Source organism: Cricetulus griseus, chromosome 5, assembly GCF_003668045.3.
Source record: "Cricetulus griseus strain 17A/GY chromosome 5, alternate assembly CriGri-PICRH-1.0, whole genome shotgun sequence".
Taxonomy (NCBI): domain Eukaryota; kingdom Metazoa; phylum Chordata; class Mammalia; order Rodentia; family Cricetidae; genus Cricetulus; species Cricetulus griseus.
This window is the reverse complement of record NC_048598.1, coordinates 150356354-150369136: the sequence shown is the minus strand read 5'-3', so window position 1 is coordinate 150369136 and position 12783 is coordinate 150356354. Positions and strand designations below refer to the sequence as shown.

The 12783-nt window shown below is 39.6% G+C and overlaps 1 protein-coding gene across 7 annotated transcripts in view; it reads right to left on the bottom strand.

The window, feature by feature from the left end:
* Positions 1-12783, bottom strand: part of Heatr5a (HEAT repeat containing 5A) — a 106843-nt gene that overhangs the window by 47982 nt on the left and 46078 nt on the right. For all 7 annotated transcript variants that reach the window (XM_027416306.2, XM_027416310.2, XM_027416309.2 and 4 more), the window contains 5 exons: positions 8664-8827; positions 8406-8581; positions 6581-6686; positions 5935-6122; positions 3653-3809 (listed from right to left, as the gene is read on the bottom strand). In XM_027416306.2, coding sequence (XP_027272107.1) covers positions 3653-3809; positions 5935-6122; positions 6581-6686; positions 8406-8581; positions 8664-8827 — 791 coding nt within the window. The remainder of the gene's footprint in view (positions 1-3652; positions 3810-5934; positions 6123-6580; positions 6687-8405; positions 8582-8663; positions 8828-12783) is intronic.

The following is a 12783-nucleotide window of genomic DNA, read 5'->3' as shown; positions in this document are numbered from 1 at the left end:
ATACCAAAGACAATGAAAATTTAGCTAGCAGCTTGAATAAATCTAGTTTGTTTACTATTCATATAAATAATAAAAATGAATGAAGAAAGCTGGACAACAGAAAGTATACTCTGTATAATTTCATTTATGCAAAATATAAGAGGCAATAAACCTAGTCTGTACTGTCTCACACAGGGCAGTAGTTACCTCTGTGGTACAGGCAGTTCACTATAAGACAGCATAAGAGCATCAACAGAGTGCCCAGGGCATGCCATGTTTAGCTTCTTGATCCAGGTGCCTGTGATGGTTTTTCAGTCTATGTATTTTCTTTATAGATATGTACACTATAAGTGGTGTAATACCTTTACATATAACAATGCATATTCAGCTGGGCGTTGGTGGCACATGCCTTTAATCCCAACACTTGGGAGACAGAGGCCAGCCTGATCTTCAAAGAGAGGCTCTGGACAGCCTCCAAAGCGACAGAGAAACCCTGTCTCAAATAAACCAAAAAAAAAAACAAAACAAAACAAAACACACACAAACCAAAAAACAAATAACAATGCATATTCTAGTTTAGGGGAACCAAAAATGGCCTTGTCCTGCTAACTTCTGAAGCTGAATTATAAGGAAATAGGTACACCACAGATTTTTCTACTTTTGTGAATGCTTGACTGTCCCATTACATGAAGTGCACAAAGAGTTCTGTTAGATGTGAACAAGACATTTCTCCCTCCATCATCAAGTCAATTTGATGTGTATTTCTTACAAAGCCTAAATGCTACAAAAATAATGAGTTCCTAGCAGTTAGCTGGGAGATAAGAGCAACCCATCAAGACTCAGCTTTCTTTTGTGTAGGATATGGATGCACTCTATTGATAAGCTGGATATACATGCCCTCTACCGATGATGTACGTAGATGCCCTCTATCTATCAATGAGCTATAATGGAGTTGTACATAGATGCACTTGACCAATGATATGCACAGGTGCACTCTACTGATGAGCTCTACAGAGATGCCCTCTACCAATGACGTACACAGTCGCATTCTATCTATCAATGAGCTATGCACAAATGCACTCTACTGACAAGCTGTACATAGCCCAAAGATGACTGGAGTTTGATGATAGAAGTCATCAAAAAAGCGTTTAGAGCCGGGCGTTGGTGGCGCACGCCTTTAATCCCAGCACTCGGGAGGCAGAGACAGGTGGATCTCTGTGAGTTCGAGACCAGCCTGGTCTACAAGAGCTAGTTCCAGGACAGCCTCCACAGAGAAACCCTGTCACGAAAAATCCCCCCCCCAAGCATTTAGATTAATCAATAAACACTATAAAATGGGTATAAAACTATGTACATTAGAACAGATATTTTGAAAGAGTGAAAGGATTCTAACAGATAAAACACATAATATTATTACTTCTTGTGGTAATACTAGGGACTGGATTTAGGACCTCATGAATATTAGACAGGCACTCAAGGAATGGGCTACATCTCTAAACTTTTTTCTTTTTTCTCTTTGACTCAGGGTCTCACAAAGTTGCTCTGGTAGGCCTTGAACTCATTCTGTAGCCCAGGCAGGCCTTATATCCATAATTCTTCTACCTAAGCAACTGCTATGGAGCCTGGATCTTTGTGTTTTGGTGTTTTTTAGAGAGTCTTGCTGCTAGGATGGCCTTAAATTCTATATAGTCCAAGTTGGCCTGTAACTCATGATCCAGCACCAAGATTAGAGGTGCACAGCACTATGCTTGGCAAAGTACTATAATTAAAGATGGTTGAAGACTTGGATGTGGTACACATATCTGTAACTACAGCACTTGGAGGAGGCAAGGAGGACCAGTTCAAGATCAGCTTTGGCTACATAGATGGATGAAAAATGGAAAGTTTAAGTCAATTCAGCTAAGCATTAGATGATGTGGAGAATTCTATACAAAATATGGTAATCTAACTAGAGTACAGATGTTGAAATCTGATGAGACAGTTAAATTGGACCTCTCATCCTGCCAGAGTCTCTATAGGCAGCTGACACTGGGGAGGAAAAGACACTTTACCCCAGTGGAAAGGTACTCATCCTTCTCTAACAACCCTCATCCTATTCCTGCCTACAACCCTAATCAAACTCATTGGGTTATGAAGAAGAAAGAGGAAGAAGAAAGAAGAGGAGGAAGACATGAGAGGGACAAGAGATGGTAAAGGGGAATGAAGATGATCAACATACATTATATACACGTGTGAAAATTGAAAAATGTCACAACAAAGCAATCATGATATAAAATTAACACACAGTATTTGGGTTATCAGATAAGAGGAGGAAGAACAAAGGGGAAAACTTGAAGAGAGTGACAGGAGCAAAGCAGGCAGGTCATCTACAGAAGTCAGTTTTGAGGGGACGGTAGCAGAGGTGAGTCTTGGGTCAGCTGGGAAGCTGCTTAGGAGGGGCATGGTGGTGCAGGAGGAGCCTAAGTTTGATGCTATCCTGGGCTACACAGTAAAATAATACCCCCAAAATAAAAACAAGACAAAGTAAAATGAAACAAAATGCCAGGGTGTTGGCACAAGCCTGTAAATTCAGTTTTTCTGGTGGTTCAGGCAGTGAGGTGAGCCTCAGTAACAAGTTCAAAGCCAGGCTGGGAAACTTAGCGTGTCCCCATCTAAAGGTAACAAGAGTCTAGGGATGTGGGCCATTGGTAGAGGGCTTGGCTGCTGGCATACACAAGCCCTGGGTTCAATCCCCACCTGAAAAAACAAAACAAAACAAAAAACAAAACAAACCAAATCAAACCAACAAACCACGGGAAGCTTAACAAACTCTTCAGTTTGTTAAGATTGTAAAATAAAACATTTTAAACAAATCTGGTTTCACATTTAGAAAGGATTGGAAAGAAAATAATTAAAAAACAGTAAGGTCCTTTAGGAGGCTACTGTAAAAAAATTAGGGACATATGTACAAGTGGGAAGAGATAAGGAAAATAAGCAAAATAGAATACTTAGGAGGCTGAGGCAGCATAATTGATTACAAGTTTGAGGCCGGTCAGAACTATGTAGTAAGACTACTGTAAACAAAAAGAAACAACAACAACAACAAAAAATTCTAAGGATATATGAATGGAGTATGGTCTTAAAAAACAAACACAGCCAGGTGTGCCCTTACACACCTTTAATCCCAGTACTTGGCAGGCAGAGGCAGGCAGATCTCTGAGTTCTAGGCCAACCTGTTTTACAGAGCAAGTTCCAGGACAGCCAGGGCTACACAGAGAAACCTTGCCTCAAAAAAACAAAACAAAACAAACCATTAGGAGACTAGAAATCACTCTAGATTTGATTAAGATGTCAGAGGAAGGGTGAAATTGATAGAAAAAGATAACACACACAAATGTATGTTATACTGGTCAAACCAACTATGCCAGTGTGTTTAGAAGAGCACTGCACAGTGCCTAGTGCCTAACAAGCCCAGGTGCTATCAGTGTAATGATCCATTCTGCAGAAAAGATACTGAATGTGACTGACTTTAGGCACTCTGAGTATGAGTGGAAGAGAGCTGGAATTTTTAAAATCTATCAAACTGAACAACAGTTTTGCCGTTTAACATGGAGTATTAGTTGTCAGTAAAAGCAGAATCTGAATTACAGACAAGTCACAGACTTTAAGGATGGTGTCACATGAGGAGACTCACCTGCACATCAGGAGAAGTGCTGTCCTGAGACAAAGTATAAAGGACTCCAATACAAGAACTCAAGTGCTGAGGACCTATGCCCCCTAAGTACCTATGCAGGGATCCTAGAGCCAGTGAGTGGCCCGTTCTGGTAACCACATCTCTTGCTGACTTCAATCTGCAATTATAGAAATAAAAAAAGGACAAAAAAGATAAACCTAAACAAAACTTGTGAGGGCTGACTACCTATGTCTAAGCCTAGGACTCAATCTATGGAATGAGAGGGTCTGTTTCCGTAAATTGTCTTCTGAGTTCCACATGCACACACATGCATGCTGTGGTACACAAAGACCCACACACATACTTGAATACGACCACACATACATGAACACCCATATATATATATATATATATATATATATATATATATATATATATATATATCCTTGAATATACATATGCATTTACACACATACATGAGTAACCAAACATACATGTGCACCGCTTACATAATACATGAAAAATAAACATATTTCTATACATGTAACTTGCTACATAGGCAAAACTTTTCATAAGAATAGTTAAAAAAAAATAGAAAGGTATCTTTCTTATGGTGGTCTAAAGGAAAATGGCCCCCAAAGGGAGTGCCATTATTAGGAGGCATGGCCTTGTTAGAAGTATGTCACTATGCAGGCGGGTTTTGAAGTATCATATATGCTCAAGCCATGGCCACTGAGAGATATCACTTCCTGTTGCCTGTGCAAGAAGAGGGCTCTTAGCTACCGATTTAGCACCATATCTGTCTGCATACCACCACGTCCCACCATGTAATAATGAACTAAATCTTTGAAACTGTATGCCATCCAATTAAATGTTTTCCTTTATAAGAGCTGACATGCTCATGGTGTCTCTTCATTGCAATTGAGACCCTAAGACATTTCATTTTCCTTTTTAAAAAAATTTAAAAACAGGGTCTCAAGCTGGGCGGCAGTGATATATACATTTAATCCTAGTACTCAGGGTTAGCCTACAAGCTAGTTCCAGGACAGCCAAGGCTACATGAAGAAACCCTGTCTCCAAAAGCCACTCCTCCCCCTCCAGAGAGAGAGAGAGAGAGAGAGAGAGAGAGAGAGAGAGAGAGAGAGAGAGAGAGAGAGAGAGACTCACTATATAAATCAGACTAGCTTTGAACATACAGAGATCTACCTGCTTCTGCCTTTAAGTGTTGGGACTAAAGGTGTGCATCACCACACCCTACCATTTTCTTACCATACCATTTCAGAGATATACATATACTATTTAGCATATATATTATACATGACATATATTCACACTTACTACATATGATATATACAAATATACACTGTATGTGACATGTACATGCATACACATGTAATTTATAGGGTTGGCACTAATACTATTTTATTATTAGGATACATTTTAATTCCCTCACTTCAATTCAAGAACTTTGATACTAAAACTATAAGAGAAGTTATTATTTACTGGGAATGTCGTATGTGCTATCCAGGCACTTCAGCTCTTCGTTCCTCCTAACAGCCCTGTGGTCATGATATCACTGATGTATTTTACAGGTGATTTCAAAAGAACAGCTGGAGTATCACAGAATAATCTGGTAGAGATGAGATTCGAACCAGGGCCAAAGTACTCATATTACCACAACTACTACCCAATTGATTGTGTTTACATTAAACCTATAAGCATGCACTTTTTGGGAGACACAGTCTTGCTATGTCTCAGGCTGGTCTGAAAGAAAACCAGTGGCAATTTTGTTTCTGTTTCTTGAGAATGAGTATGTGCTACCACACTGGGTATCATCATGGACTTTGTAATTGTTTTAGTATTATATTCAAATTTATAGTCCTTTCCCTTTAACAGTCTTAAATAAGTAGGACCATATTACTGAACACCTCTTCAGAACAGTTTGAGACAACTGGCTAAAAGGACTGACCCTCTAAAGCTACGGAGGTCTTGAGGTCTGCAGTCTATAGCTTTCCCTTCCTACAGACTGCTTAGGCTACTTCTCATATGTACTTTACATGACACAACTGCCCCACCAGCCTAGAGTCTACTTATTGACTATATATATGACTATATATAACCAACTATAACATCCATATAATAGCGATCATTTTTCAGACCAAGAGGGTTTTCTTCATCTGAAGACATCTATATTATCAAGTTTTCTTTTTTAAATTGCAGAACAACATTCTTACTACTTCCAATAAACAGCAAACTATATCCCTTTCTGTTAACAGCCCATGAACACTAAGAAATTCACTTACTTGTCAAAGCTAACTTGGGCTAATCCAGCCGTAAAAACTCCATCATCAACCACTTGGGCCAATCTAGCCCATGCTTCCGAAGCCGCACATCTCAAAAGGGGGTTGGGACTTTCAAGGGCTCCCAGCACTAGTGTTAGGACAAGTCTTCTTACTTCGGGACCTAAACTTCGTTTAGAGCCAGCCACATACTACAGTACATGAAAACAATTAAAATGTATAATTACAGAAAATTTTGTGATCTAGTTTGGAATATATATTCTTACAATCAAGTAAGTTCATCACTTAAAAAAACAAACACAGAACCCAGAAATCACTACTCACAATGTCCATAAAACAAATGACTAGTAAACACGATCATATTTTGCTGAGAAACAGTAAGACATTGTAAGGGCACAGTTGGATTTGGTCCACAGATGCCTGTCCTAGAATATCAGGTTTAGTTAGTTAAGGCATGGTACTAAGCCATGGTCAGATGCTAACAAATTTTATATGGAGAAAAATAAAGGACAACTCTCAATCCTGAGACATTTTCATCAGAAATCAAGAAAAATTAATAATAAATTTCTCTAGAAGCATCAGCATAAAACCTACTTAGTTACAAACTCATTTAATTTCAAAATAGCAAGTAGAACTTGAGTAAAATTACCTTCAGTAAGTTAGAGACAGCACAAACAATGTGCAACTGAACCGCCTGCTGACGAGCTCCTTTGGTGTGCTTTATGCTGTTCAAAAGCTGCTCCAGGATCTGAAACCTGAAATCAAGAGCCACAAGAGTTAAACACAGCTAAGACCCTAAGGCCAAGTCAGCGCAGAGCAGCTGAACACCTCTGCTGATTCTCCTGTTACTTTGTTTTGTGGCAGCTACTAAGGTGAGTAACTGTTATCCAACACCTATGAACAGTTTAAGAAAAAAAGACTCATCATAACCAATAGGAAAAACGTTTTTATTAAGGGCCATTCCAGCAGCAGAGAAGAAAACATTGCTTTATGAAAAATATTACCCATGCAAACTTTTCTTACTTTTAGATTTCTATGGTCAGAATATAGAGAATTGCCTAGTTTAAAAGAAAATTTCGAGCCCATGAGGTAAACAACAGATAAAGGCACTTGCTGTAAAGTTTGTTATCTTTACTTTGACACCAGAAACCCACATGGTAGAAGGAGAGAAACTGATTCCCATATGTCTCACCCATAACTAACTAACTAAAGGAAATAATAATAATAATAGATTTTTTAAAAAAGAAGGTTGAGGGAATAAAATGGTCCAGTGAGTAGAGGTGCCTGCCACCAAGTCTGAGAAACCAAGTTCAATCCCTCAGTCCCACATGGTGGAAGGACAGAACTGACTCTTGCAAACTGTCCTCAAACTGCCAACATGTAAAATGTATTTTATTTTTATGTGTTTGCATGTGTCTTGCCTGTGAGTTCAGGTATGCATGTGTGTGCAGGCAAGAAAGCCAGAAACAGACTTCAGACTTCTGGGGCTGGAGTTACAGTGTTTGTGAGCCTTTAATGTGGCTGCTGTGATCCAAACTCTGGTCCTCTAATAGGGTAATAAGCATTCTTAATCTCTGAGCATCTTTCTGGTCCCAATAATTTCAATTATGAATACATAAACACATTAAATTTATTTCAAACTTAGAATAATCTCTCTCACTTTTTTTTTTTTTTTAAATGTACATTGGTGTGAGGGTTTCAGATCCCCTGGAACTGGAGTCATAAACAGCCATGAGCTGCCATGTGGGAATTGAATCCGGGTCCTCTGGAAGAGCAACCAGTGCTCTTAACTGCTGAGCCATTAGAATAATTTTTTAAAAGCTTTCTTTTAAACCGTTCAAACAAACAGCCATCACAGTAACAATAAAAAGCTTTGAAACATTACTTTTCCTTTTTCATTCTGTTTGGTATTTTGGGGAATGGGGAGGGCCTCCCTGTCTAGCTCATGCTCCACTGGTACTGAAAATTATTCTGCCTCAGCCTTTCCGTGCTGGGATTACAAGCCCGCACCACCATAGTGGCTAAGAATGGATACTTTAATTAAGAAATCATCCATTAGCCTTTGGTATTTTCAAAACCTCCTCTTCCAGTGTGCTGGGATTATGGCAGATGCATTTAGTAATTTCCTTTTTTTTTTTTTTTTTGTGGGGGGGGGCGTTTCAAGACAGAGTTTCTGTGGCTTTGGAGGCTGTCCTGGAATTAGCTCTTGTAGACCAGGCTGGTCTTGAACTCACAGAGATCTGCCTGCTTCTGCCTCCTGAGTGCTGGAATTAAAGGCATGTTCCACCACTACCTGGTTACATTTAGTAATTTCTTATCAATATTAGCAACATGAAAACAGACTTTACCTCACCTATCCCAGGTGATAGTCTTAGGCTAATGAGGTCATCTGAAGGCACCCCTCCTGCCCACCAGCAATGTGTTTATTAGACAGAATAGACTTCAGAAATCAGTTACTGAAGAGACTTACTTACCTCTGAGCTTCCTCCACATTAGCACAGACAACCCCGAAGAGCTTGGATGCAGAGCTAATAACTGACAATACAGGGGGTAGGGGCTTAGGCACAGAGTCTCCTTCTACATCCTTCTCATAGATAGAGTAAGGGTCGTATTCTAGACTTCCACAAGCAACACCATTACCAAGCAGGAGCTAGATGGGGGAAAAAAGGAAGTAACGGTTGAAAATCATTCAAGACAAAACCTCCTCAAGAATTATTCTAAAACCACTATACCTGTTCTTCAATAAACCTATGGTCAGTCTCTTGCAGCAAAGGACTTAATATCAAAAGGTCATCTGGGTGACAAAGGGCTGGAAGTAAACATGTAGATGCTGCTGCTTGGGTATCAGGGGCAGTCAGTTCGGCAGCCAACTCTTTGAGGATAGCACTGAGGTTCCCTGTTGAGTCAGAGAAAAAGAACAATTAGCAATTTTAGTACTAGCTTTTATCCTTAGAGTGTGGGAGAAAGGAAAACTCAGGCTGATCAACTTTATAGTCTCACCATCAAAGGCTCTATTTCTCATCTTTGGTAACTGTATTACACATGAATGGCCCACCCAAGGCTAAGCACAGACAGTGAAATGACAATGTGAAGTATACATACCCTTACTGCAATAAGTACAGGTTACCACTGTTTAAAATAAAACTACATGAAGTACGAAAGTAGATGAATTCAATTCTTTCATGCCTTAAGCATCTAATAACTGTGTATTCTTTTTGTGTGAATATATATGCACAAAGAGAATAAAAAATAAAAAACAAAACAAAACACTTAGCAAGGCATGGTGGGACACGCTTTTAATACCAGCATTTGGAGACAGAGGCAGGAGGCTCTCTGAGTTCAAGACAAATCTACTCTACATAATGAGCTCTAGGACTGCCAGGACTATATAGAGACCTTGTCTCCAAACAACTGAACAAGGCTGGGCATGTTGCTTAGTAGTATGACACTTGCCCTACATGTTTAAGTCCCTAGGTTCACTCACTAGCACCAGGGAAGGAAAATTTAGCCCAGCAAGCTGGCATACTCGCATAGTTCCATCTAGGCAGGAGGACTGCTTGAGCCTAGGACCTGGAAGGATGCCTTCCTTCTTTCACATGAACTCATCTCAAAAGAAAAAGGAAGGCAGACTGGCAGGAAGAGACTGGTTAACAAAAAGCAGGGACCATATTAAAGATAATAGGTGTTACAAAACATCCTAACAGCTTACAAAAGAGCCTCTTAAGAAATGTTCTGAGGTCAAATGAGCAGACAGGAACAGGGTATGACTGCCAGAGATCTGAGTGCAGCCAGACTGACCCCGAGCGAACCACTGTGCTGAATTTCTCATTTATTGAAGGTGCACTGGAGAATTTCCACTTGGTTTTGCAATGCTGTAAACTAAATCCAGGGTGGGCCTGCACATGCTAGGTAAGAAATCTGCCGCTTGAATTAGAGCCCTCAGCCGCATTTTACTTTATTTTGAGACAAGGTCTCACTAATTACTCAGGCCAGCATGACCACAACCTATAGCCTAGGCGTCTCTCAACTCAGAGCCTCCTCCTGACTCAGTGTCATAGGTTTGTGCCACCAGGCCTGGCTGACAGAGTTACAACTGTAATATGAGATAGGAAGCAGTTTCCTTAAACAAAAGCACTATTAAGCTTATAGACAGGATCCGAGAGGATAGAGGGGACCAATAAGGGCTTAGCAAAACAAAGCAGAGTCTGTTGAAGGAATGCTGGAAAGTTTAATTACCAGCATGGGACACTCAGTAAAATGATTTCAGTACAACATGAAAGGTATTTTTGTTGCTACAGTTAAGTGTGAAAATACTGGAAATATTTTTTAGTTACAGTGATTCCTTGCATAATTGTTTCTTTTATTATTATTATAATATGATTATTATTTTTTTTTTCCGAGACAGGGTTTTTCTGTGTAGCTTTGGAGCCTATCCTGGCACTCGCTCTGGAGACCAGGCTAGCCTCGAACTCACAGAGATCCACCTGCCTCTGCCTCCCGAGTACTGGGATTAAAGGCGTGCTTCACCAACGCAGGGCTCATAATTGTTTCTTGTAGCACACAAATTCTAGTTGGTCTTAGCTAAACAAACAAACAAACAAAAAACCCCAGGGACAGATATTGGGGTTAAAGCTGAAGATGAGAGAACTAAAGTGGCCAGCCACTAGAGAGTTCTCACCTCTACCAATGCTCAGACAGAAGGGGTGATCCTGTCCTCAGACTGCATCTCCACACTGCATCTGTCTCCACCAAACTTCAGACTGCATTGAGCTTCTGTCTCCTCCCGTTTTATATTCCTCTCTAGAGCTGGGATTAAAGGCGTGGGATCCCAAGTGCTGAGACCATTTTTATGTGAGCTCTGTTTCTCTTTTAGACTGGATCAATTTCATGTAGCTCAGGGTAGTCTTTAACAGACATCTGTCTGCCTCTGTCTCCCGAGTACTGAGATTAAATGTGTGTGCCACCACTGCCTGGCCTCTATGGCTAACTAGTGTGGCTAGTTTTGCACTCTGATCTTCAGGCAAGCTTTATTTGTTAGATCATAAACAAAATATCACATTTTCCCTTTTTGTCTAAAGTAAAAAAGGTTATAACCAATATAAGAAAAGCTATACACAATAAGTACAAAAACTATATACAATATAAACAGGCAATAAATACATCAAATGTATAGTCCATTTGCATTTGATAAATTCAGAGAAAATACTCCATATCTATCCTATCTTGGTGAGTCTAAAAGGTTGTACCTAATTCACTTTCTATTCTAATTGCGTTATCAAATTATCTTTTTAATGTCTCTCAACCTTTTACACTTTATAGCTCTTTAGTGAATTTTTTTTTTTTTTTGAGTCTGGTAAACAAGGAAAACTATAACTATCTAGTCTTCAACTCCCTCAGAGACCTGAGAAGGAAATCATATTAACTTAGTAACCAGGAAACGCAAGCAAGCAACTTCCAAAATATGTGAGAAATGAGAGAAACAGCTGGCTGCCTGGACAGTCACCCAAGGTTCCTCTGCAACATTGGACATCTTCAGCTTAAAGGCCTAGCATATTCAACGGAACTATCTATGAAGCAGGATTTTTGAAGGACTGTCCCACCTTGTCTTGACAATGTTTGGCAGTCATTCTCTTTTGTGTCCTGCTTGTCCAATTAGGACAGTATACTGTCAGCAGTCAAGGCAAGGACACTTTCTTGCCCAGTGGCTCATTTTTGCCACAAAATAAGTAAACTCCATGTGGAGTTTCTTCAGTGCCCATCATCTTGTCTGAAGTAGATTGGTACTGCCAGAAGCAGACATGTCTCATTGTCATAAAAAAATAAAAACAAAAACCTATGATATTAAAACATCTTAAATCCCATATTCTATAGATCTCTGAAGTGTTTGAAGATGACCTATCTAAACTATACCTCTTTTGACCTCGAAAACATACCTAATATGACTGCAAATTTAATTGTAATAGGTGACTAATTACTAACCTGCATTTCCTTACTATACTATATAGTTGATAATAACTTTCAAGAACTAGAAATTTGCATTACGTTATTAAATGAACTGTATAGGTACAATACCTTTAACAGTTTCTGGGAAAAGCACTTAACCACATCAAACCTAAGATAGCAAATAAAAACTAACAACTCAAAATGTTATTCCACAACCATCAGAAAACTCAGTCAGTCGGTTTTTCTCCTCTTCCTCCTTTTTCTAGTTGGAGTCTGTATAGCCCAGGCTACCCATGACCTTGAGGAGCTCTTTCTGCCCTAGATGGGATTACAGGTGTGAGCCACCATGCATGCTGCAATTACTCTTTAAGAAAAACATCCAGCACTTGGGAGGTACAGGAGGTGGATCTTGGTGAGTTCGAGGTCAGCCTTATCTACAGAGTGAGTTCCAGGACAAACAGGGCTACACAGTAAAACCCTGTATTGAAAAACAAAAACAAAAAATACCCCCTCATTATTATCTGCTAGACAATCATGAAGAAAGTTATTTAAATTCTTAAAGACTCTCCAAGTTACTAGGGCTAGAGATGGTTCAGTGGTTAAGAGCACTGGTTCTTTTTCCAGAAGACCTAGGTTTAAGTCCCAGTCCTCAAATGGCAGCCCACAATTGTCTATTAACTCCAGTTCCAGGGTATCTGGTGCTCTCTTCTGGTATCCTTGGGCACCAAGTACACACATTGGTGCACAGACACACATGCAAGGAAGGCAAAACACCCACACACATAAAACAAAAAAACAAAAAAACAAAAAAACCTTTTTATGTAAAAAAAGGCAAGCTCTTATTTTTAGGTCTTATCAATATCTGGCAATATGCTGCAACAACTGATATGACCAGAACTACTTTACAGC